This window comes from Malus domestica, chromosome 10, assembly GCF_042453785.1.
Source record: "Malus domestica chromosome 10, GDT2T_hap1".
NCBI lineage: Eukaryota > Viridiplantae > Streptophyta > Magnoliopsida > Rosales > Rosaceae > Malus > Malus domestica.
Window position 1 is genome coordinate 43,116,983 of NC_091670.1, and position 26,709 is coordinate 43,143,691.

Below are 26,709 nucleotides of genomic sequence, written 5' to 3' on the forward strand. Positions count from 1 at the left end.
ATTGGATGAGAGTGAGATTCAATAAAAACACAAAAAACAAAATTTCTTGCCAACGAAGGAAACATAAATGATTCAAGAGTAGCATTGGATGAACAAAATACACCCATATCCTAAGGTTGTACGATTAACAAGATCCATGGGAAAAGTTGAGAGATTTGTTGTTAGACGCAGAGAGGGATGATGCCAAGATAGAAATCTCAGTTCAAGTATAATTAGGCTAGATGAATTAGCCATATGTATATTTTCATTATATATATAGAGTTGACAGAGAGTTTGAGATGAAACCAAACTCTTCAAATTAAAACATAACAGATAACTAAGAACTAAATACATAAATTACAAAATTCATACTTCCAAGATCGTTGACTCATTCAAACTAAGTTGAAACATTCTGTTACATGGATTGGATGAGATAAGAGAACCATTTGAATTTAGTTTCGGCATGCTTAGCTTATTAGGGAATGGAACATCGTGGATATAGGCTCAGTAGTTGGGTCCTTTTGGCTTTGCATTTGCATACTCTTTTAGCTGCATTTCATTTCACTTGGCCTGCATTTTGGGTAGCAGTTGCACTCTATCTTGTCGTAGAAGTGAGTGTAAATCTCTCTTACCACAGGCAACTTTCCCACCAGAGTTTCAAGCTTCCTAAATGGCTAGTCCAACCTGATACCAAAAAGTAAGTATATGCAAAGACTAGTTCATAAGCCAAAATAAAAAACTTGAAACTATAGCATATGCAAAGATCATTGTCTTCCTCTAGTTTTAACAGTTGTAGCAAAGAACTATGATGCAACTGAAAAACTGACATGAATGGTCTCAACTATTGCGTACTGACAAACAGAGCTTCAAGATAAAAGCCATAGCTCAAAAGACTAAATCTGAAATGAAATGCGGCTTTCCGCTTGCGTAGAGTTTCAATACTTCAAATTGAAAAGCCAACTACGAAGCTTAAAACGAAAATTACAATGACAAAGCTCAAATAGCAGTAGGACTACAAAGTGCATGCAGAATTACTGTATACTAACAGAATCAAGAAGGTTAGAACTAGACATGAGCAAGCACCCAAACCTTATTACTAATGATGCTAATCCTATATTCAACTGAAACAAGCACCACGTAGTAGATGTAGTAGAATGTGAATACCGAGCAGTATGAAGAATATGTTCTACACTGTCTAAACCCTCTGAGTGAACCAGTTGTTCAGGTTTCTTACTGTATTAATCATATCAATAGCATATATGATGGTTTTCATGGTGTTTGTCTATATGTAGCCTTGGGATCATATTGACAAGTAAGCCATAGATGCACTGGAGACCAATTTCTCTGAACTCGGCAAAACTACTTTAAGGAGAGGTACTAGCAAATCTGATAGCCATTTCTTGGTCACTTCTCATAGGGGTATCCCTCTCACTACATTCCAGTTAACTGTTAACCATTTTTCTTTAAAATGAATTTTTTTTTAGTTGTTTCACCCTATAAGCCCTGCCTAGTTTACTCTTACCAAATTGTTCTGGAATATGAAAGATAATGCCTAAGGCATACAAAAATTGTAGATATTTTGCTTCACTTACTGTGCCCTGCCTACTTTACCAAGTAATTTTTTCTCGCTAGACTATCAATCCGGACCTAATTCAACATCTAGAGGCACAACATGCCAAACATATGATATAACTAGAGATTATTGCTCTATAGTCTATATACAATCCTAAAACATTATAAAGCCATCAAATACTTCACTGCAATTCCCTTTTGACATACCTTAAAGACGTAACATAAACTTAGTGAAGCAAGAAATAGATAATCAATATAAACAAGCATGAATGCAAGACCAGTCATCTGTGGTACTTCATGTTACAAAACATATATGAATTTAACCGCAATGTGAAAGGCTACAAAACAGGTAAAGTCACCCATGTTTCTGAGTTCGGATTTGAAAGAAAAGTTGAAATATGAAAAAACCCCAAATTCTAATCTCAATTTGACCTAAAAATCAAACCCTAATTTGTTCAAGTGCAGAGTTCTATGATTGAAAATTTCTCAAACCCAAAACAACAAAATCAAATAAAGCTCAATAATATCACAATATGCAAACCAAATCGACGAAATAAATCGAAGATTCGAAGTTTACCAGACAACTCGGAACAGATGAGGCCGAGTAGATGCAGATAAGGGAAGACACAGAGATGAGGGCGAGGAGGACGACGATGAGGGAGAAGGGTAAGGACGACGATGAGGGAAGACGCAGAGATGAGGACGAGCAGGACGAGCGACGTTGAGGGGTTCTTGGACGACTGAATCTCTCGTGGTTTTCTCTGGCTTACGAGTCCGCCCAAAATTGGGGATCCTCGTTAAGAACTGCTAAGAAGGCGTATAATCCGAGCGAGTCCGTGCTAAGGTCATTAAACCTAATCCTAGTGTAGACCAAACAAGGGACTATAGTTTAGTCCAGTCCAGTCCTCCCTAATCCAGTCAAACAAACGGGCCCTTAGATTTATATCCTTCATCCACCAGCCCGCCTCATTTTTTGTGCCTTGTTTCCATGTGTTGCCTGCCTTGTTTTGCATGCCGTCTTTTCCGTGTGCCAAGCCAGCCTTTGTATGAGCGACATATCCCCCTCGTTTTGCATGCCTCGTTTTTCGTGAGTAGAGCCTGTCTTGCTTTATGCGTCAGAAGCCAGTCGCATTTAATGTGAGCGAAGTCCGTCTCGTTCTGCATGCTCAAAATCCGCCACGTTTTCCGTGCATGGAGATCACCTCTATTTGCATTCACCAACCAGGACTTAAGCAATGCTAAAAGACCTTTGAATGTGATCCTAATGTTTATTAGGAGAAGAGATTTGTAGGTGTCGAACATCATGGAAATTTCCTAAATTAAGTTTATTAAACATGTGGTGTGACTAGAATGACTCAAAATTTGGGTTATATTGAATCTTGTTAAAATCCTCAAATTTCATTAGAAAACTGTGGGTTATAACTCACAATTTTTGTGAAAAAAATTGAAATTTTAGCTTTAGGAAATATGCGTGGGAATTAACGAAAATGTTGCAATATCTTTTGAATCCTACCGCTTATTGGGTCTCAAGACTATTTTTTATTGATTATTTTTAAAGTTGAAAAAATAGAAAAATAATATAAACTGATAGTGAGGCCCCCAAAGAAATTTGTAGGTGTTGAAATTTTGAAATGTCCTGAATTAATTTTAGAAAATATGTGGTGCAACTAGAATGACTCAAACTATGGCTTGTAATGAATTTTGTAAAAGTTCACAAAATCAATTGAAAAACATGAGTTATAACTCACAGCTTTTGTGAAAAAAATTGAAATTTTTAGTTTTAGAAAATATTTTATGTTAGAGTTGAAGAAAACATTACAAGTTCTTTAGATGTGATCCTACCGTTTTGTGAACGAATGTACTCCTATTGTTGGTTATTGTTCGTTCAGTAAGGGTGCGTTTGGTACGCGGGACAGGACGGGACAGAACGGGACGAGGCGTTCCGTCCCGCGTTTGGTGCGCCAAAAATGGGTGGAACGGGCTGTTCCACGGGATAGATTTTGGGTGTTTTTGCGTTCCACCTCCCCCCTGGAACGGGTTTGTTCCACGTATGTGGAACACAATGTTTTACCATTTTAAGACAAATATACCCCATGTCTTTTTCAAAAATTACACCTTCGTTCCGTCCCGTCCCGTCTGCGTACCAAACGCACCCTAAGGCATGCTAAAGAAATCATAATTTAATCGATTGAAGAAATAGATAGCTTATTATATAACAGAAAAAGGGATCCACAAAGCATTCAGTTCTTCATTATTCATGCTCTTCAGGTGCACCATGTACAAACTTTTCTTCTGCAACAAAAGATGGAAAAATACTTCCCAGATGCAACAAAAGATGGAAAAATAACAGAAGGAAACAGATGACTTATAGAAACCATATGACCTTTGATCTAAATAAATTTACGATGAATTTGTTTTCCATAAGTTCGTTTGGCATCACCCGATCTCCGATTTCCTTGAGCTAATCTGCTTTCTGTTTCGGACTTCTGGCAACAATCAGAACTTTTGGACAACTTCCTGGAACAAGAGTTAAATCCAAACTCCATATTGTTTTCGGATAAGCATTCATCATGTCGATATGGAGAGTCATAGCCCATCTCGTCAAATTCCTGCAAAAGATCAACCCTAATGCAAACATTTATGATTTGCAACCAACCTTGAAAAGCATGTAGGGTTTCTGAGTCATTCAAGAAACGACTAGAACCAAAGGAACACGTAATATGTAAAATGAAATATAACGTCACCTTGGACTTTGTTTTTGCATATGGGGTCAAGCAAGGATTTAAATCCTTCAGGAACATGTCATCTGGACTACCAGGGCTGGCCAGATCACCAGAGCTGAACTCCTATTTGAATGAACATATTATTATTGGAGAGCGAATAGGAAATGACATCGAAGATCAAGTCGTGATTGACAACATTGACAGGAGCCATTTGTAAAATGACTTGGAACCATAAAAAAGTTGCTACCGATTTCTGTTACTTAAAACCAAATGCAAATGAAATTGCTACTTTATCGACTGCAGTAAACAAAAGAAAGACTACTAGCATACTGTCTTACAAGAGAATTAGAGAATTCTTTGTCATCATATGTTGGGGTTCTTGGAGAAGTGTCACCACGTTGAAAACACGCCCTAACTGAACCTTTATCAGCCTTCACCTGCTCAATCAAATTAATCAATACATAACATTTGTAAGATACCAGCATTTCTTTCCTTTGAATTCAATATGCATAATATTCCACATATAACAGAACATGATGTTCCTTCTATACATCACCTGGAAAAGGTGGAATAATGCCAGGAAGTTCTTAACCAACTCCAAGTGAATAACCCAACCACGATTATCCAACCTACTACCGATGAACTAAACAACAACCGAACAAGACAGAATCCAAGACAATTTTGCCAAACTGAATCCTACCAGTAGAATTGCATTAAACGCATGAAAAGACTAATTAAAAAGTGGAAATGGTGATTGGAAATAAGTACCTCAGCAAGATCCTCTGCAAGGCACTGAAGCTGACCAGTAAGAGAAGTGACCTGCCTCTGAAGATTTGGGATTACTTGTTTTGCTTGCTTCAGCTCTGACCCCTGCTTCTCCAACAGCTCTTGAAGCTGAGAATTCATAACATCCGGGAACAAAATTGCGCTCTTCAACGATTTGATTTCTTCCCTTTGCTTCAAACACAAATCCTTCAGTTTATCCACCTGCACTTTCCAAACAACCCCACTGCCTCATTATCTAAAAATCGCACCAAAATACACCAATTTATCACAATAAATCAGAACATTACTGCTGAATTGTTCAAAAAGTTTTGAAATTTTCCATCCTAATTACTTAATTCTTAAATTTCCAAATATCGCACTCCAATCTTATAGCTGTAAACCTGTCAAATTTTCAGAAAGATCTTTAATTTACTGACAAATGATATCAAAAAATTAAGCTTTAAACATTTGAACTTTGAGAGACTAATTTCTACTTCATAAAAACATAGATTGAACACAGAAAAACTGCAAAACTTCTTGAAATTTGGAACGGAATTAGTAGGTGAAAAACTCACTTCTCTGTTCTTATCTTGAATCATTAATTTAAGCTCGGTAATTTCAACTTCTTGCTCCTTATTCGAATTCAAGAGCTCTCTCTCACTCCTCAACACCATAGCCAGCGTCCTGGTGTTCCCCTTGACCTCAGTCAAGGCCTTCACCTCCTTCTTCTTATCCGACGACGCCGTTCCCGCTTCTTTTCCAAACAGCTTCCTACCAAGCGCCGCGAAATTCGAACCCGACCCGTTTTTAGCCGGTTTTTTCAACCCACCGGCGATCAGATCCGACGGAATAACCAATCCCGTCGGGTTAATCGGCTTGGGCTTGGAAGTCGACCGTTTTTCCATGAACTTTTTCACCATCGTGGAGATGTTGGGATCCGAGGGCTTGGATTTGACGACGGCGCGTGAGGAAGCGGGGTGCTTGAGCTCTCTGGAAGACGAGGGGTTGGAGAAGTGCGAGAAGGTTGAGGAGCGGGCATCGTACGAGCTGTACCGCGACGAGGGCTTCATTGTGAGCTAAAAACTTACTCAGCTCTTCTGCTCTGATAGGGTTTCTGAGGAAGGTGGAGGGACTGAGCAACTACTGCTGTCTGCTGCTGCCGTTTGGATGAGTTTATGAAAAGAAGATGAAGGAAGCGGAGTGACACGTGGCGCTGTCAGCATCGGGTGTTTTACCGCTGTCTCATTTCAAATTTTTTTGAGCTACCCGCGCCGTCCGGCTTCGTTTCGTTGGTTGTGTAATGCCCCTCGATCCGCATCCGTATTACGGAAATGCCACTACATGCCTACAAGACGATGGCGAAATGGGCAAGCTCGGCAAACCTAAGTCCTCACAGACCCAGTTACAACGTACGAAAGCTCGGCCCAAATCAAGTCCATTTCAATATCCACTGGTTTTTACTTTCAGACCAAAATAAAAACTCGTTCTTTTCTTGTCTGGCAAACGCCATTTTCTCGCCAACCAAACAGACACCAACTGAATAACCCAAATAAAAATCCCAAACTCGGATTTTACCTATAAACTACTGCACTACACTCATAGTCAAAACCAGGCATTATTTGCAGCCTCTGAAAGCTTTAAGCTTTTTATGGCACACAAAAACCCGAAAACCCAAATCTTCAGAGGAGGGAATATCTCACGAGTGTCTGAATTTCTGAATTGACCCATTGATCCCAGTTCGGAAAACTAGCAGACCCAGTTTACAGCTTCGAATTTTGGGGGTTGAAGAAGGCTTCTTGGATATATACGTGCGTTTGAAGTTTGAACAGGCACAGTTAAAGCAGGTGGAGGTGCTACTCGCGAGCTCTCGCAGCTTCAGGAATCAACGATATGGGTCGTTCTCGTGGAAACTTTCACTCTGATGAGGACCCCACTCAAAGGTTTTAGTTGGTTTTGAATTAAAGTTTTATTATTTTTTGTTGTACATTATTAGTTGAAGTTGCATTTGACCTTTGCGTGGTTAGGGATTTTGATTGGTGTTTGGGAAAATTTGGCATTTGGGGTACGCTTTGGAACTTTGGTTTTGTTAAAAACATCTAAAAGTTGTTAAATTGTTATACAAGAGAACGACTGACTGTCCGGTCAACTGGAAAATGTGAACTTGCCTGGAATTTTAGTCAATCCCAGATAACTTGTAGGATTTGTATTTTCCCGGAAAATGTAGGGAAGCCCAAGTAGCAAGTTATAATTTTGCAAATGTTTTGATTTTATTTTTCGCATTGTTTCTGCTCATCAGGCTGCCTGTATCCTATGGCAGAATTCTTTACTCAATATCCGTTTTGCTACTTGGATTCTACTGATGTTTCATTATCTTTTCAAGACGTTTATTAAGTTTCTCTGCTTACCAACTTTTGATCAAGCAGATCAAGGAGAAAAAAGAATCCTTCCAGTGGAGAAAATTTAGAGTCTTCAGCTGCAGGTACTTTCCCCACTATCTTGTAGTTATAAATTGAATCCGTTTAAAAGTGAGATGTTACAAATGGTTTGTAATTTGCTGTTTCGACTTCTTGTTATAGTGGTATTACGATGTTATAATCAGGCCAACAGAGAATCACTGTCTCCTCTTTGTCAAATGACATTCTTTATTTCATTTGTTATAATCATCCAAAAATAGTTATGTTTTCTTTGTTCATTTGTTATTTCATTTCAAATTTTCGAAATTTTGGGTGCAGGTCAGGGAACAAGTGAAGGAAAAAGGGCTTACCACTGCAATTATTGCAATAAAGACATCACAGGGAAGGTCCGAATCAAGTGTTGTATGTGCCCTGATTTTGACCTATGTATAGAGTGTTTTTCTGTTGGAGCTGAGGTGACATCCCATAAAAGCAACCACTCTTACAGGGTTATGGTTAGTATTAAGATTTCAGTCTCTTTTTTCTTGTATCTTGTTAAGTAGAGTTCTCCGTGGTTTTTAATTATTTGATGAGCAATGTGAATGAAGTGTCTTGTAAATTAGAAATGAGTGTATCCCTGTTTAAGAAACTATCTAACAGCTAACGAGTTAGACTTCCTTTTTCTATGAAGTTGAGAAATTGAGAGGAATATTGTCATCTAAGACTCTTATCTTTTGACTTACTCTTTATGTTCTTATATGTAACTGAAACTCTGTTTGTAAAATGCTTTTCTAATGGTAAAAACAATGTCCAGTCAGGCGTTTATTTTTTAACTTATTTCATTATATATTTAATTTTTCTCACAACAGGGTTGTTAGTCTAGTTTTTATCCAGTTATGATGCAAGTAATAGTGACAATGAAATGTATCCCTCGCTGCACTTATGCTTACATTTGCATTTCCCTTTCAACAGGATAATTTATCTTTCCCACTTATTTGTCCAGACTGGAATGCAGATGATGAAATACTGCTTCTGGAGGTATTTTGATTTGTTTTTAATCCTTCAAATGAAGTTGCTAGAGATCCTTTTCTATTTGACTTGTATCTAATTTCAGTCTTTGTTGTTTACATTCCTTATTGTAGGCAACTGAAATGTATGGATTGGGGAACTGGGCTGAAGTTGCGGAGCATGTTGGGACGAAGAGTAAAGAGCAATGTATAGAACACTACACAAATGTTTATTTGAACTCACCATACTTTCCTCTTCCGGTATAATGAAATTTTAAACAAGTCAGTTCTCTTTTGAGTTTTAACTTGTCACAAAAGTAATCAAGTTGTGGAATATATTTGTTCAAGGACATGTCTCATGTAGTTGGAAAAAATAGAAAGGAGCTTCTTGCTATGGCTAAAGGGCATGGCGAGGACAAGAAAGGTTAGTGATGATTACTTCTTCTCTATGTTTTGGTATTTTTGATTCCTTCCATTCTGAACCGGTAGCATGTTCGTTAAAAAATTGTTTTCGTATTGCTGGATTTCTGCATATAGGGTGGCTGATGTATGCAAATGGTCCTCACATTTAATGATAAATCTCATGGAAGACACAGATTAGTTGAATTTCCCGCATTCGGCTTTTATATATTTCTCTTCTACTAAAATAAGAAAAAACATTTAAATTCTGGTGAATTAGGAGGTACATACTTTGTAGTTTATGTGTGCCTTCTGGTTGTTTTGGTTTTATATTTTTTTCATTTTATGGTTGGTGTTAGTTTTTCTTATTATCAAATACCTGTGACTGTTATAGGATTTCCTACGCTGGGGGATCATAATGTGAAGGAGGAATCTCCATTTTCTCCTTCAAGAACCAAGTATGGTCATCATCCCAATAGATTCATGATATTAGACTATTAGTACACATGATATATTTTTAATGGGAGTTTTCTTAATTTATTCAGAGTGGAAGATACGCACAAAGGCGGCCCTTCTGGCCATTTAATGCCTAGCATCAACTCTGGTCAGATAAGATCTATCCTTGACTCCCTGTTAACGATTTATCAAATAAAGATGACCTTGGACGAATCTCAGGTTTATTCCTTGCTTTCCTGTTATTCAGATGTAGAATCTGGACTTCGCTCTAGTGGTGCAAATGTTGCAGCAGCAGCTGGTAACAAGAAACCATCCAACATGGCCCAGGTTAAAGATGGTCCCAGTGTCATTAAACTGGAAGGTGATACAAAGCTTCCACTAATAAATTGGTTATATGCCCTAACATAATTTGAAACAAGTTTAAACACTAAGGCTAAGAAATGATGGTTGTACTCTTGTCTGTTTGCATGTGTGAGCGTTTATTCTCAGGTAAATCACATGACTGATGTTCTCTAAGATGGAATCATGTGACACAAGAATAATTTCTCTTGTGTATCGCTAACGTCTACTCATCTTCTATCTGTATGTGATTATTAAGTTAAAAGTATTGGTGCGGGGTACATAATTTTATATGGTAGTGATGAATTACTGAATCTTACTTGTTTCTATTATTTCTGGCAGATCCTCAAGCAGAAAGGAAAGGAAAGAACCCAAGTACTTTGGGGAGTAAGGATCCTTCTTTAGTTGAGTCGAGTGGCTATAATGCCAAAAGGCAGGAGTTCGATACTGAATACGATAACGATTCTGAGCAGCTATTGGCTGACATGGAGTTTAAGGATACTGACACTAATGATGAGCGTGAGCTGAAGTTAAAAGTGTTGCGAATCTACGCAAAGAGGTAGTCACTTGCTAAGTTGATTTTGGTGCATCCATTTATTTCTAGAACTTGACGTACCATAACGCAGGACAAGTTAGCAATAATTGAAAAAAAGAATATGAAATTTAATCATTAATGCAATCGATGAGGATTTCTGTTTTGTGTGTTATTTTTGGCTCAACTGCTTTTTGTATTTTTGATGTACATTGAGTAGAGGTTGAGTTTACTCAGCAATATAACATGACCCGTTGCCTGAAGTTGAGATTTGACGTAGCAATTATTACGTAAAGCTGTTGATGTTTTTACCTTCACGGGGATAATTTGTTTGCAGACTTGATGAGAGGAAGCGTAGAAAGGATTTCATACTTGAAAGAAATTTATTATATCCTAATCCTTTTGAGAAGGACCTATCGCCTGAAGAAAAGGCTATATGCCGACGCTATGATGTCTTCATGTGTTTCCATTCCAAGGAAGAGCATGACGAATTACTTCAGACAGTTATTTCGGAGCATCGTACTTTGAAAAGAATTCAAGAACTTAAGGTATGATACTTGGCAGAGAACAAACTGCTCTTGGATATTAATCCATTTTCAGTTACCAATTGGAATGTATTGTCCATTTTCATGGACAAGAGCCATATCTTTCCTTTCACTATTAAATCTATAAGCACTTGTTTTGTAGCAGACGTGCAAAAATACATTGGTACGGCTTTATTAAGTCCTTTCTCACGAATCTTGTAATATAATCTTGCAGGAAGCCAGAGCTGCTGGTTGCCGTACATCAGCGGATGCAGATAGATATCTTTTACAGAAACGAAGAAGGGAAGCTGAAGAAAATGCTCGCAGAGCAAAGGAAAGTGGGCAAGTTGGTCCAAGCAGTCAGGGAGGTCCAAATTTGTTCATGTCCTTCGAGTCTGTTGGCATTGGCAAGGACTCAAATTCGAGGCCAGCTGGACAGGCCACTTCAGGCTCTGCCAGCGATTTGGATACAGTGGGATTTTATCGATCAGATCTACTGTCTGAAGCTGTAAGTATTTATTTACCAACTCATTAGTTTGTCAACAAGCAAGCACAACTAATTGCCGCGCACTCCTAATATTGATTTTGAGTGTGTTCTTTTGTACTCGTTATGTTTGTTCAAAGCCTTTTTCTGAAACAATCTACATTTTTTGTCCCATGGCAGGAGAAACGTCTCTGCAGCGAGATTAGATTGCCACCACCCGTTTTCCTTAAGATGCAAGAAGTTATATCAATTGAAATCTTCAGTGGCAGAGTCAGTAAAAGATCAGATGTCCATCAACTATTCAAGATTGAACCTAATAAGATCGACAGGGTTTATGACATGCTCGTGAAAAAGGGCATCGCTCAGCCTTGATAGTTGACGCTGTTGCAGGCCTGGTGTTGTTTTTGTTGTAAATTATTTTCGTATGCATCAATTTTGTTCCAGAGAAATAACAAATTTGCAAATTCTTCTGCTATACCTCTTTTCTTAATTTCCCGATTTTCTTAACTACCCTGTTCCACTAGCTTAACAGTAAAATATAAAAGATTGGCAGTCTCTGCTTTCCTTATTGTACTTACTGGTCATGTGATCTTTCACTTGTCTGCTATGTTCGTAATCATGTAACAAAAGGTTACAAACATAGAACATAACGGTTGCGTGAAAGATCAAATGATTAACAGCTACATTTGTTATCATGTTACGAAAGGTTACAAACATAGAACATAGCGCGGTTGTGTGAAAGATCAAACGATTAACAGTTAAGTGCATCTAATTAAGTTAAAGATGTCTTAATCTTTATAAGCTTTACAATTAGTTCCGAAGACAGAAAACTATGACTCAAAAGATACTATTAAGATACATATATAGGGAAATTTTCAGAAGTTGCTACACGAGGCATGTGTGCAAAAAGCACACACCAATTACTCCTGCGAGTTTGCACACACCAATTACTCCTGCGAGTTAATAGCCCAACACCTGATCACCATTGGATCACATTTACTTGGAGCACTTGCTCATATCCAAAAAAAAAAACTTAAATCTATCAGATATAAAGCTGTACAGCTTCCAATTCTCATGATGTTAGAAACTTGATAGTTCTTTTCCCTTTTTCCCCTGTGCCGACGGTTCGTCTTATCTACAAGAACCACGTACCTAAACCTTCCAAGATCCTATCAGCAAGGTCAAAATTCTCGACCTCAGCCATGTGCAGCCACTTCTGTGGCTTCTAGTGTTTCACATTTCTCAGTTTTGTTGCAAGCACAATCATCACCGCCATTGCCATCGCTTGAATTGTTAATCTCGTCTTCATTACTGGTACAAGGCCACTTCCGCATATTCATTCTCGTCACCTTTCCCAACTCCTCATCCAGTGGGGCTAAATCTGGTGATTCCTGTTTCTCTTCAACAGCTTCAAGTTTAGAAGAAGCTTTTGCCATAGAGCTAGAAGAGACTGATAAGAGCTTCGTGCTAGAACTGATATTTTCAGATACGTATGAGAATACATCAGGCTTTGCCTTCACATCAACCCATCTGTTCTCAACCCAGTCTCTGGAAGCCCTAACATCCTTTCTCGGGAAACTCATAAGCTTCTTCTCACCTAGGATACATTGCAAGAAACATCACTCACCCCAATAACTGATCGGAAAACCAGATAAAACATTTTACCAGTTTCGATAAGTTCAAGTCAACTAAACAAAGCACTCTGAAAGGTAAAAACATAATTTGAATCAGATAAAAGCAGCTTTTTATCTGAGAGCATACCAGGGAAGTAGACTTGTATACTATCAGTCCCAGAAATGTTAACTCCAGTAACAACACCTTCCCACCAGCCATCACACCACCACGCATCAACTGCTACTCCAACCTCAAAACAAACCTCTGTAGAATCATTGAGACGACAGGGTCGGATTGTCAGGCGGCCTGAGTATCTCATGCCTAATTTATCAGGAGCAGCAACTTTAAAGGCAGGGACCCATTCCTACACATTAAAAACATGTGAAGATCTAAATTCAATCAGCGATTAGTTTACACAAACAAGCCAATTACCAAAAAGATGAAGAAAAAAAAAAAACATTTCTTGCAAATGCGCATACTAGAACACAGACTTATAGGCAATCTGTTTTATATTAATTTGACTCATGGAGATCATGCACTCAAATCACAAATAGACGAATAGCAACCAAGCTATATAGTAATATTTACAACAACAAAGCCTTATCCCACTAAGTGGGTCAGCTGCTATATAGTAATATTAAAACAATGTTTTCTCATGCTCCCTTCGTTCTAATATGAGCCAGAAAAGAATTCAAAACAAAGATCTCTAGAAGACTGCATACCTCCAGATTGCCAGATCCATCCACATCTTGCAAATCATCATACTGAACTTTGAGAAGCTTTTGAGATGTCTGCAAGACCTGACACCTAAACCAACATCCTCGTATGCCACTATCCTGACAGAGCAATTCCATCTTTTCATCAACCTTAAAAGAAACTGGGTGTATGGGCTCCGATCCAGCAATCTTAACTCCCATGGTTTTCGTTGATAATTTTAATTTCAACTTTGGGTATGTTGGAATGCAATTTGGTAAATGATTCCCAGTGACCAAATTTTTAACACCACAATGTCCCTGATTCGCCTTGCTGGTTTTGTTTCTCTTAAGGCTCATCCTCAGATGATCATCAGGTGCTAACTCTGCCTCATCTTCATCACATAATTTATGGTACTTCGCTTTGGCTTTTTGCTTGGAGATGTGGACATCTAGAGAAGACAGAATTGCTTGATTAGAATACCCCCGCAATTTAGCAAGACTGAAGGGCTTAACCTTGTAGTCCCCAAGTTGCCGAAAGCACATAAGGATTCCAGAGGAAGATTTATGAGCTACAACAGCTAAGCATTTTTCGTAGTGCTTAGGAGTCAGAACTGTTGCAGGACCACCAACACACTCAGCATTGATCACCTGAACATAAGGTGTGATAAAAACTTCTCTGGGGTGTGGATTCAGATCAGGGATTACACCCGTGACTTCCCAAGTGTGGTGAAACCAACGCACTTTAACCTTTTTCTGCCCTTTCTTATCTTCATACATGTCTTCCACGTAACCTAGGTAGTGGCTTTCTTCTTCCAAAGCCAATATAAAGACAAAGGAATGGACCTGAAAATCAGGGTCACAAAATAAACATTACACAGCTTATCAATGCAAATTAAAAAGATGCTACTTAAGGAAAGAAAGAGTACCACTAATGTAGAAATTATAAGTCATACAACAAAAGAAGTAAATCATTTGATACTTACAGAAATGGTAGCTCCATTCCTGTGAAATGCAGGGTAATGCTTGAGCTGTTTGGCACAAATCCAGGCAATACCAGACCATTCAATGTCTGAATTGTGAACTTTCAATTTCCTTGGAACCTATGAAAAGAAAGAGAGAACTTAGTAAAATATATCGATGAACCCAAAATCCAGACTTAGCAAATAACTGTATGTGAATACCATCTGATCAGGCATATAAGTTTGGCGAGCACCGAGTCCAGTAATTGGCAATGGTTGTGTTGTTTCATCTGTTGGTGAATCTGTTATAGGATGAGTAGGTTTGCTTTAAATTATACTTCAAAGTCAAATGAGCATTAGTAGAGTAAAACATGACAAAAGACCATACATGAATATAGAGGCATAATGCAAGAACTGATTTTGGGGATTTGAAAACTCAGCAGTTAAAAAAATGCTTATCAACAAGTGACAAAATAGCACCATGGTATGCTTTCCAATCTTGACTAGTCAGCACAAAAATGGATGAGAAAGAAAGGTACACAAGCAGCCAGCTTTCAGAACTTTATTTAATGATCAATGAATAAGGTAAACGAAATGTTGATTTCACAATATTAATTGATTAAACCTTACAAAACCTTGTAACCACAAAAAAGCCTTATAAAACCCAAAATATGATAAATCATTATTCAAACCTATTAATGTCCAAATAACTTAATGCTTCCCTTTAACGTTATGGCTTTAGATGAAAACTTTCTTACAATAACAGAGGCTGAATGGAATGAAAAGGTGTGTCATTTCTCAAATCAACAATTTCAGATGTTACTCAAAACAGGAAAAGTTCAAATCAAATATGCATGTCTATTGCTACCCACTTACCATGCTGTATGATACATTACACTCGATACATAGTCTACATTGAACAGAAGCAAGGACTCCATAGCCAGATTCTGAATTCCTATGGGTGTAAACAAATAGACTACTTACAGGAACTAAAATCTTCCCAAATTTCACAGGTGAGAAAGCAAAGCTCACGAAATTAGGATTTTAAGATTCACCATCCATGCCCCTCCCCCCCCCCCCCCCCACCCCACGAAAAAAAGAACAGAAAGAGAAAGTAAATAATTCGCATCAGGCTATAATTCCAAATTGTTCAGTGAGCAATCAAACCGTGGTAATAAACACGGAAGATGGTACAAAACACTAAGAAAACGAAATTAATAGGCATAATTTAAGGTCGGATACCCATTCTATCATTTGAGGTTGAAAATCCAGTTGATGAACTCATACTAGCTCTCCCTCTCTCTCTCTCTCTCGCTTTCTCAATCGCTTCCTTAGGTGCGGTGGATTTGTGAAGTTTGAAGAAGTAGAAGGCCAGGATGTTTAACGTGACATGAGAACAAACTGGCAGAAAGAGCTTATAAAGAATGACGGTAGTGAGACACGAATAGCCAGCCTCTCCTTTTTGGAAAGATGCTGAAATATAATTGGCTTTACATATTTCTTTACAAAAAATTGGATTTCGGTTTATCAAAAGAAACCAAATTAATGTAGGCAATCTCCTCTAACAATAAATCACTAACGTATAGACTTAAGTTACTGACTTTTTTTCGGATTCCAAATCCAAAATCATTTTCATTTTTAAAAGAAAGGTGGCCGGAATACTCCCTCCCTTCTCATAACAGAAAATATTTGAAAGGTAAAAGAAGGTAAAATTTCTCTAATGCAAATAATTGTCAACTAATAGAAAAGGAATTATGTATCAGCCCAGATATCATCTGATTACATTGCATTCCTAATGAAAAACTTACTTTGATTTGATTAAGAATGGTTTACTTGGTTCCAGAACTATCAACTATACCATATGGAGAAGCATGAGCTTAGAATTACATTCCTAAAGAAAACATTATCAGTTACAAAACACAATACTGTGGCATTCTAGAACAGGTCATAGTAAGAAATTCAAAGGCAAATTCAAGCATGCCTCTGGACCCCCAAATATATAAATAATGTAAAAGAAATTACCTCGCCAGAGCCAAGACAAAATATATGCTATATATAAAATTGGAAATGTCTTTTGCCATATATAAAGTCATCATGTTATAAAACATCTGTTGGGGACAGAAATACCCTTACATTTTATCACTGTTATCTCAAAGAATAAGTTTCTTTCCTTCTTTCTTTTGATACTCTAGCTATCCGTTCTATGGAAAGAACATAAGCATAGAACTACATCCTAAGGAAAAACTGCACCGGCAAAACACAATGCTTTGATACGCTAAAATAGGTTACTAACAGAATTCAAAGGCAGGTTCAAGTAAGTCCCCCACTAGGCCACACCCAATTAGAAAATGAAATGCCCCTCTAAGGCAAAGGCAATATAACTCTTTATCATACATAAAAGAACAAATTCCGAGCAACTGTAGTTGGACAAACATATCCTCATTAAGAGACATTTGTTTCGGGACAACAAAATTTCTTTATCTGTCCTTTTTTGCCTCCTTTCTGTACTCTTGCCTTCTGTAATACGTATATTTTATTTTCTCTCGAAAAATAAGTAACACCATGCCATTAACATAACTAAAGCCGACTACCAGAGCAATTTACTTAAGACCATATATCCGTAACTCATAAATTATTTATTCATTAGAACAACTCCATATATTTAAAAAGTTTGAAAACCTCGCACATCATTAACATAAGAATTCACCGTCTACATGTTTAAATGTTCAGAAATAAAATCATTCTACTCTATATTTCACACACAAAGCACACATATGCACATGCATGCTCACTTACACTACAGAATCCAAGTACAAATTAAAGAACATAGTTTCATTACTTTCAAAACCTCCTATGCTAGTATAAATGGAACCGTGTCTTCTTTCAAAAGTGCAATTCTAGGGGAGGACCTTAGACAAATATCATCTCAATTTGCGGTCCCAAATATTATGATAATCAGTTTACAAAATTGAAAACTCAAGATTCTAAATAATAAGATAAAAGATGCAATGATGGAGAGACCTACTACTACTGCTTGCCCTGAGAAATTTACAGTCATCTCACAAATATCTCCAATTTGACCTTTTCATAAGGTATCACTACCCCTTAGTAATGTATAAGTATAACCATGTATATGAAATTTGTTATTCTAAACATGGTACGTCAAGGGCTACTCTTCTTTCCTATTGAAATTGTAATCTAAACAGTATATTGAGGCAATGCTTATGATAACCTGTATTCAAAAGTTTAATTCCACTCACAGATCACAACATAGGACGATATTATTCATCATACTCAGTCAATGCCACTCAAAAAGTTCCATAAAAGGAACCTGAAAAAGTGCAATAGATAGCATAACATACCTGAAACCTCCGACCAGCAACGCCTCGAGACCAAGGAAGTAAGCCATTCTACAACTTCTCTTCTTGCTCTCCATTTGGTACATACATTAATGAATCCCTTGGACTTGTAAGTCTTCACGAACTCATCCGAAAGAACATACAGCATGTGCCTTATACTCCTCTCAGTCCCTATAACAGCGAGCACTAATTCCCCGGATGCCTCCTTCAAGTAGTAATGGACCACACGGCTACCGCGCTCTTGACACAGAGTGTGCTCCTCCCATGACACAAAACTATGAGTATTCATCATCATCTCTAATGTCTAGAGAGCCCCAAATTCACAGAACAAGAAGCCCCCTTTTATCACATTACCTGAAAAATCAAAACTTAACAAGAAATCAGCGTTTTGGTACTCAAATAACCAACCCAATGAAGAAAATGCACAATAAATTTCATAAAAATGTTAAATAAATAAATAAAAAAGCTACCGTTGCTAGTATACTCAAGGGGCGGAAGTTCAAGGAGCCAAACAGCCTCCAAAAGAAAGAAAGAAAAAAAACTGCCCAAAACTGGAAATGAAGAGAGAGAGCTAGGGTTGCTGTAAAACCTAGACCAAATTCAAAAAGACGAACTGGGTCTGTCACTCTCAGCTGGTTTCAATGGCGGCGGCTTTCGACACAGGAGATTGAAATGCCATTGACGGCGAGGACGACGAAGAAACCCCAAAAAGCGGAAAAGCGAGAAACAAAAAAAAGGTGGGGTTTTTCAGTGGGCTGAAACTTGAAAGCAGAGCAGAAAAGGAGTGAGCTTTGGTGAGAAGGGCACGGAGGAGAGATAGAGAGGGAAGGAGGAAGGACAGATTGGGAAAGAAGGCTATGGAGGTTAAGAGGAGGAAGGGAGTGACCTAATGTTTAGAGAGGGAGAGAAAGCGGGACGGCAGCCGCAGGGCATGAGTCAGGGGTTTGCAGAGCTTGGAGACCAAGGCAGCCCATGATATCCGGTGAGGGGGAAATGGGAGGAGCCAAACAGGGAGAGAGGGGTAGAGTGGGAATAGTGGGATTTGCGTGCTTAACTTGCGGTCTTCTTTCGACACGTGGTAGCTAGTACGCTCCACGTCATCTACGACTACCATTGACTTAGGTAAGTGATTTAAGCTGACGAAGAATACTTTTAATTTTCGTAAAATATTTAGCATTCATCCATGAAATGCAATTAAGGTTATAATTCAGGTATTGTTCTAACTTAGCCCAAGAGTTCTCTTGATTGGAATGCGGGTACGAATTGAGGGTAACGATAATGTATATACGAATCTAGGGTTTGAGGTTTAGAGTTTAAATAAAGGGATAATGTATATACAAGTTTGTTTATACCATATTTAGGGCCTCGTATTTAGATCTCGTACAAATACTCAGGAGACTTAAATGTAATTATGGGATAAAGGAAGGGGCAAATATGTAATAGGTGAGGAGTCCTTATTCTATAAAAGGATCCCTCACCCTCACAATTGGAAAGGCATCACTCTCACTCTCAGAGGCCATTTCTGAAGCCTCTCACCCCCTCTCAAAGCTTCCTCACACCCCCTAAGCTCTAAGCTCTCTCTCTCCCTCTTCAACAGAGAAATACAATACAATCAGTGTGGACGTAGCCCAAACTTTGGGGTGAACCACGATATATCTTGTGTTATTTACATTTCTTGCAGATTCACGGTCGGATTTACGTTGTTCCAAGACCATCCGGTTTTGTGCATCAACATTTGGCGCCGTCTGTGGGAAACGACACAAAAAGCTATGTCGGTTCTCTTTCATTTTTTCATCTCACCACCGTGAGACCTCACCACACTCCACCTTGAATCCGCAGAATCTGTAAAAACCCAACAACCCAAAGCTTTCCCAGAAAACCCACAGAGCCACCACATCCCTCACTCCCACTCCAATCATGTCTCTTCAATTTTAAGCATAACCCATTTCAGATTTCAAAAAACCCATTATAAAGAAACAGAAATCATGTCATGGAAATAATATACACCTTCCTGTCCAATCGCCATGTCAAGGCCCAAGGCGTCAATTGCCTGAAGTCCATATCTACCTTCAGGGACCACTATCCTTGCTTTTGGATCCATAGACTCAGTTTTACTCGTTGAAGGATCGAACCAACCACCCACCTGTCTCTCCTCTCTCCCGACGATTCAAAACAGTACACTTCTCCTCTCTCAGCTACCCCTAGGGTTTCTCTCTCTCCAATGGCGTCGGTGCAGAGCTACCTCTCTGCGTTTTTCTTCCATAAACTTGTGCTATTCGACTTCGTCTTCTTCGCCGTCGTCGGCCTTCCCTTCCACCGCCACCACTGCACCCGTTTCCGTCTGTAGATCACCGCAGTGTCGCCGGAAATGCTACGGAGACGGGAGAATTCGCTTCCAGCGGTCCGTATGCCGAGCGATGGTTCAGCAGGACGTTCCCAGAGCTACTGCTGCCTATGCTAAGGAAATGGAGAGACTTTCCGCTAAAGAATCGCTTCTTCTCGCCACTTTTCTTTTTCTGGAGGCCTTTTGACGCAGATACTTGACTTTGAGCAGCGGAAGAGGCAGCTAAGGTACGATGAGACAAGCGGTTTCTGGAGAGTCAAGACCGTTACCTCAACCGAGTCGACCCGGTCTGAGGTTGAGTACATTTGCAGGTGGCTCATCGTTGCCATCGGCGAAAATGCCGAGTGTGTCGTGCCAGAAATCAACGGCTTATCGGAGTTTGGAGCTGAAGATATGCACACGTGTGAGTACAAGTCCGGTGAAAATTTCAGGGAAAAGAAAGTACTTGTTGGGTGTGGAAACTCCGGCATGGAAGTCTCTCTTGACCTCTGCAACATCAGAGCCTTGTCTTCTTTGAAAGGCTTGAAGTCCAAAAAGTCTCTCTCTTTCAAGCTTCACGGCGGCGGCGGTACTGCTGGCGTTCCTAAAGAGTTCAGATGCCTCATTTCCGGAGAGCTTATGGCCGACCTTGTTGTCTTAGCCACAGGAAATGATGAAAATGGTTGCATTACTATGGATGAACTGGCGACAGTGATTCGGTCTCTGGATTAGAATCCAACGGAGGAGGAGCTTCAGGACATGATAAGCGAAGTTGACGTTGATGGAAATGGGACCATTGAGTTCGCAGAGTTCTCGAGCTTAATGGCAAACAAAATGGGAGACAATAGAGAAGGTTTTGGCTCCTGACAAAGTTTACCCTCTTGCGCTGCTCACCCATGCTGTAAACCTACAACTGTCGGCCATGGGAACCAGCCACCCACGGTTTCATGTATGCAAGTGGAATTACAACCAACAAAGCGAAAATCAAAGCAATGGGAAAGCAGAGAAATGCAGAAAAGCAGTGGGGAACAAAGCAGAAAAAAGAAAGCAAAAAACAAAAGCAGAAAGCAAAAGAGAAAAGCAAAAGATTTTTCTATTATTATGATTTCTTACCAGGTGAAGATACAAAGAGAGGGCAGCAGAAAAACACTGCAAAAGCAAGGAATAAACACCCCACCCGAATGATGTAATTTATTTTTATTATCTTTCGGAGACATCTGTATAAACCCCATCAGAGGGCAATATATATAAACCCCATCAGAGGGTCAAAAAAAAAAAAAAAAAAAAAAAAAAAGGAAAAGCCCAAAACAAATGGGCTGACATGTTGTGGAGGGCAAAGGCCCATAGGCCTGAAATAGCACCAACCAGGTCATCAAAAGTACGCCCAGTACTCTGCAATTATTCGGCAACCCGCCGTCATTACCACCAACCAGGTGATCAAAAGTACGCTCAGTACTCCACAATTATTCGGCAACTCGCCGCTATTACCACCAACCAGGTGATCAAGAGTACGCCCAATACTCCAAATTTATTCAGCAGCCTGCTGCTATTACCACCAACTAGGTGATCAAAAGTACGCCCAGTACTTCAAAATTATACATGAGCACTACTCATGTCATTCATACATAAACATTCATGAGCATCACTCATGACAATCATACATAAACATTCATGACCATCATTCATGTCAACATTCATGAGCATCACTCATGCTAACATTCATGAGCATCACTCATGTCAATCAACATAAACATTCATGAGAATCACTCATGTCAATCAGCTTCAAAAGCTTCATTTACAGAGCTCTAGCTTCAAAAGCTTCATTTACAAAAGCTCCAGTTTCGAAAGCTTCATTTACAGAGCTATAGCTTCAAAGCTTCACTTGCAAAGCTTCACTTACAAAGCTTCAGTGCAGGGTATACAAATACCACATCCGAACAACCGCCACTTCGGCCTATACATGGATTCGATTTGAAGTCTCCAGCCAACAGACTCTATTGACCGAAGACTTGGGGGACTACATTATGTACCATATATTGGGCCTCAACTGGGCCTCATAAAAAATACTTGGGAGACTCTAGCCCATCACTTATGTATTGAGGAGCGAGCCCTTATTCTATAAAAGGGACTCCTTCACTTTTAGAGAGCACTCATGAAAAATACTTGGGGGACTCTAGCCCATCACTTATGTATTGAGGAGTGAGCCCTTATTCTATAAAAGGGAATCCCTCACTTTCATTAGAGAGCACCCATTATTCATGTACTGAGGAGTGAACCCTTATTTTATAAAAGGGACTCCCTCACCTTCAACACCACAAGCCGAGCCAACCAAGGCAATATAAGCCACAAGCCGAGCAACCTCGCAACATGTGACAGTTGAGCATCATTTCAGATTGAGCACCGCCTCATATCGAGCATCAGTTCAAGATAACATCTAGTTACTTCGGCCCACACATGGACTGAATTTCAAGTCTCCAGCCAAAAGACTCTCTTGACTGAAGACTTGGGGGACTACTGTTTATACCATATTTAGGGCCTCGTATTTAGATCTCGTACAAATACTCAGGGGACTTAAATGTAATTATGGGATAAAGGAAGGGGCAAATATGTAATAGGTGAGGAGTCCTTATTCTATAAAAGGACCCCTCACCCTCACAATTGGAAAGGCCTCACTCTCACTCTCAGAGGCCATTTCTGAAGCCTCTCACCCCCTCTCAAAGCTTCCTCACACCCCCTAAGCTCTAAGCTCTCTCTCTCCCTCTTCAACAGAGAAATACAATACAATCAGTGTGGACGTAGCCCAAACTTTGGGGTGAACCACGATATATCTTGTGTTATTTACATTTCTTGCAGATTCACGGTCGGATTTACGTTGTTCCAAGACCATCCGGTTTTGTGCATCAACAAAGTTAAAAGATAACGAATTTGTAATTATTATTATCATTTATATACGATTGAAATACTTAAGGAAGAGAGGAAGCGAAATTAAGAGAAGTTTTTGGGTTTTCTAAAAGGTGAAAAACTAAAATGAAGAAATTATAACTCCTGTATCTAAAGATTAATGTATTCAATCAAGATTTAATTTTGAGCGATTTTAAAAGATGAATGATGTGGATGAAATTTGAGTGATTTCACATTATATTTTTAGGTTTTAACAAATTATGCATTTTGTTCTTGAGATTTTGAATGAAATTGGCTTAAAATTTTCACATCAAGTTTATAAAAAATCATTAAAACTCCATCAAACTTCATAAATTTATAACTCTTAAAAAAATTACAGAAGTTAAAAAGAAAGATTGATAAAAATTTATTGGCTAGAAAGAGAGTAGAAGATTTCTTGCATATCCCACTCCAATATTCCCATATTTGTTTTGGTGAGGGCTTGAGGGACCCAACAGGCTATTGAATATTCCACCTCTTCTTGTCAAAGTTATCTTTTGTAAAGGCCATGTCCACAAACTTGGAATCTAAAAAGGATAATAGAGAAGTGGATATACTGTATAGCTTAGGACTTGGAAGCTACGAGATGCTTGAGAGCTCCCAAAAAATGAACATGTCTACACTCAGCTCCCAATTCCGCCTCCTAAAATAATACCCCACAAGTACCCTGCATGTCCATCCTCGAACCCTAACTCATTTCTCATCCCCATCTCCCTCTACCAAAACACCCTCAATCTCCAACCATATTATCATCTCTCCCTTCCGAAGCCACAAACAATATTCCTCTACCAACACGAGCATCCGCTACAAAATCCAAGTTATGTAATGTAACGCTCATCCGGCAAGAGTCCGTCAACGGTACTTCCACCCCAAGAAACTCCACCGGAAACAACTTGTCAAGGTTTTGGGTAATGGCAGCTGTTTCCGTGGGAGTTGCAGCGACGCTGATGGCGATGGACGATCAGAAGGCGATGGCATTGGGCCCCAAAGGGCCGCTGATGGAAGAGTTTTGGGACAATGTAAGGAGATATGGACTGTATGCTCTCACGGTGAGTACAGGTGCTCTGTACGCGACCTTCGCGCCGCTGTACGAATTGTTGAAGAACCCTATCTTTGCAATTCTCGTTTTGGTAATATTAGGGGGCGGTATCTTCAGCTTCTCCCAAGTGCTTTATGCCATGGTTGATGTCTCAGATTTTAGTTATGGTTCTGGATATATCAATCCATGTCCATGGATTCCTTCCATGTAAGTAAGGGCCAATTAAGCAAAGAGATTACTACTTTTTGACGATCATCATGTCATCTATAGCTAGGAAGTTTAATTACCTCTATATGTTACACTTTGTATACACGTAGAAGCAAATTGGGAACAGTCTAAAGTTAAATTCTTCCTTAATTATCTTGTTCCGAAGTACTATTAAATCTTATCCAAGTTTGTCAACTAGTAATTGGTGGCATTTTGCTATCTTTTCGACTCAATTTCTCCAAGAAATCTCTATCCAGAACGTTTATTCTTTATTAAGGAGTGGGAGGGAGCAGGGATAATATATTGACGTTGTTAAAAATGCATCAATAACGTGTTAGTGTACATTTTGTTAGGAACAACGGAATTAAAACATTATAGAAGATATTGTTCAAGATGCGTGAATGATATATGTGTTGTTTTAAGTAGTTCGTTAGACAATATCAACATACTATCGATAACGTAGAGGCACTACTTAACAAACAAACATTTCATAGCCCAACTACAATATCCATGTCAAACTTCGAACAGTAGTTCATCGATCCTTGCACGTGAAGGCCAGATAACGAGCGTATAATTAAAAACCAAGTAATACGTTTGATTAAGTTTGAACAGAATATTTAATATATATGTAGCTATCGGGTAGCCTTGTGTTGTGCCATGATGAGTTGATGAGCAGCCTACTACAGATGAAACGGATGAAGGGTGTGGTATTTTATTATATTGGGCCAATGAATGAGCATTGTCCGGGCCTCCTTTGGTCAAAGATTAATGAAAGGTCTCGACCCATAGGAGTTCTGGACAGTTCTGGACATGTCCATCAGATTCTAACACATGGAGACTGTGCAGGGGTCAGAAATGAATCTGAAGGTCCACCACATCTTCTGCATCTAAAATAAATGTGGTCTCTTTGTGCCTCCAATAAATATATGACATATATTAAATTTATGAAAACAAATTTTAGAAAAATTAAGATAATAAATACATGTCAATTACTTATTGGGTCACAAAGAGACCACACTAATTTTAGGTGCATAAAATTTGGTCTTCCACCACACCAATAAAAAACCCTAATCTCTAGCAGCAAAGACCATACTGCAGCTGCCGTCACATCCTCAGAGAAGCCAAACTCCAAACTGAGAAAGTAGACACCACATGTAAGTCCCATTCACGAACCCCTGCAAATATATACAAACACATATGGGTAGAGAGTGAGGTTAAATGGTATGTAAAATATCAACACTTGGCTTCATTGAGATCGGCATGTCAGTTGGGGGAGAGGAAGTGAGGGAGGGAAGTGGATATGATATCCAATTTCTGATCAGAGCTCACCAATTCGAGCACATGGTGGGACGGGGATGAAGTATCACAGCTAGAGAGGAGGGAGAAAGGAAAATTAAAAGACAGAAAACAGTAAAAGCAAGTGGAAAAGGCCGGATAAGGGGCATGAAGCCCAAATCTGAGACAAGCTCAGGGGATATTTGAGACTCGTCTCAAGAAAAACTGAGATAAAACCAAGGACAAACCGAGAATGAAAACAAAAGAAGGAGACTAGAAAGGGGGAAGGAATATGATAACGTGTAATATTCTCCTCAATTGTCATTCCTCAACTTAAAATTAAAAACCATTAGCGTACTGAAATTTGATAAGGTAAATTCACAAGATAAGGCACTCTTGAGTCATTTTTCAAATTTAAACCATTTGGTATATCTTGCTTTTCTTAAATCATCAACTTATCTCACAAAATCAGTGATAATCCCTCAAATTATAGCTTGTTTTTATTTTCCTTTATTTTCTTTTGAGAGCAGATAGTAGGATCGCAGTTTATGAAAATAATGGTTTTATTTATTTTTTGCTTAAAAAAGTACATCTCTTATATAGTTATACGTACTGGTAACCTTGTGCAGTGCCGCTGCTACTGTTCTTAATTATACGATCTCTGCTAATTTTATAAAATGTTCTACAATAATAAGCATTTCTTTACCCTCATGCATCATATGCATCATGCATATGGATATGGACACGTTATATCATGGCAATCAGTCTGACATGATATATATACACCTGCGTAAAATGTTAGTGGTTATCAATTTTTTAGCTTTTATTTGGGTCCTTTATAGTAGTAGCACGTGTGGCAGCTAGAAGCTTCAGAGAACTACTTTTTTTAATTAAGGTGAATATCTTCCTTCTTTAAGGACTGGTTTGGTATTACTGTGCTTTGAAAAAAAGCTGCTGTGAGAATAAACGGCTGTGCTGTGAGAATAAGCGGCTGTGAAATAAATCAGCAGAGCGTTTGGTAAACTTTTTTGTAAAAAAGCTTTTGGAAAAAAAAGTAGTCTGATAGTGGGTCCTTTCATTAAAGGAGCACCGTAGCTCCATGTGCTTTGAAAAAAAGCCAGTTTT

At 38.8% G+C, this 26,709-nt stretch overlaps 3 protein-coding genes across 4 annotated transcripts; 1 reads left to right on the forward strand and 2 right to left on the reverse strand.

The window, feature by feature from the left end:
• Window positions 1–3,739: 3,739 nt before the first annotated feature.
• Window positions 3,740–6,239, reverse strand: LOC103422494 (uncharacterized). 2 transcript variants are annotated; one of them, XM_008360559.3, is made up of 5 exons: window positions 5,615–6,239; window positions 5,043–5,261; window positions 4,613–4,711; window positions 4,296–4,397; window positions 3,740–4,160 (listed from the first exon to the last, which is right to left on the reverse strand). In XM_008360559.3, the coding sequence occupies exons 1-5, from the start codon at window positions 6,107–6,109 to the stop codon at window positions 3,942–3,944; spliced, it is 1,134 nt and encodes a 377-aa protein (XP_008358781.3). In that variant the 5' UTR covers window positions 6,110–6,239; the 3' UTR covers window positions 3,740–3,941. The 2 variants fall into 2 exon arrangements, with proteins under 2 accessions (XP_008358781.3, XP_028943517.2); XM_029087684.2 differs by having other exon boundaries at window positions 3,740–4,176; window positions 5,615–6,220.
• Window positions 6,240–6,389: 150 nt separating this feature from the next.
• LOC114819308 (transcriptional adapter ADA2b-like) lies at window positions 6,390–11,680 on the forward strand. The gene is made up of 13 exons (XM_029087683.2): window positions 6,390–6,979; window positions 7,463–7,518; window positions 7,772–7,947; window positions 8,405–8,470; window positions 8,575–8,700; window positions 8,788–8,863; window positions 9,233–9,296; window positions 9,384–9,442; window positions 9,542–9,655; window positions 9,976–10,192; window positions 10,503–10,713; window positions 10,925–11,197; window positions 11,354–11,680. The coding sequence occupies exons 1-13, from the start codon at window positions 6,930–6,932 to the stop codon at window positions 11,543–11,545; spliced, it is 1,680 nt and encodes a 559-aa protein (XP_028943516.2). The 5' UTR covers window positions 6,390–6,929; the 3' UTR covers window positions 11,546–11,680.
• Window positions 11,681–11,924: 244 nt separating this feature from the next.
• LOC103429763 (uncharacterized) lies at window positions 11,925–18,823 on the reverse strand. The gene is made up of 7 exons (XM_029087681.2): window positions 18,271–18,823; window positions 17,804–18,154; window positions 14,664–14,743; window positions 14,466–14,582; window positions 13,510–14,325; window positions 12,935–13,151; window positions 11,925–12,770 (listed from the first exon to the last, which is right to left on the reverse strand). Exons 2-7 carry the CDS (start codon window positions 18,093–18,095, stop codon window positions 12,370–12,372), a joined length of 1,923 nt encoding a protein of 640 aa, XP_028943514.2. The 5' UTR covers window positions 18,096–18,154; window positions 18,271–18,823; the 3' UTR covers window positions 11,925–12,369.
• Window positions 18,824–26,709: the final 7,886 nt, after the last annotated feature.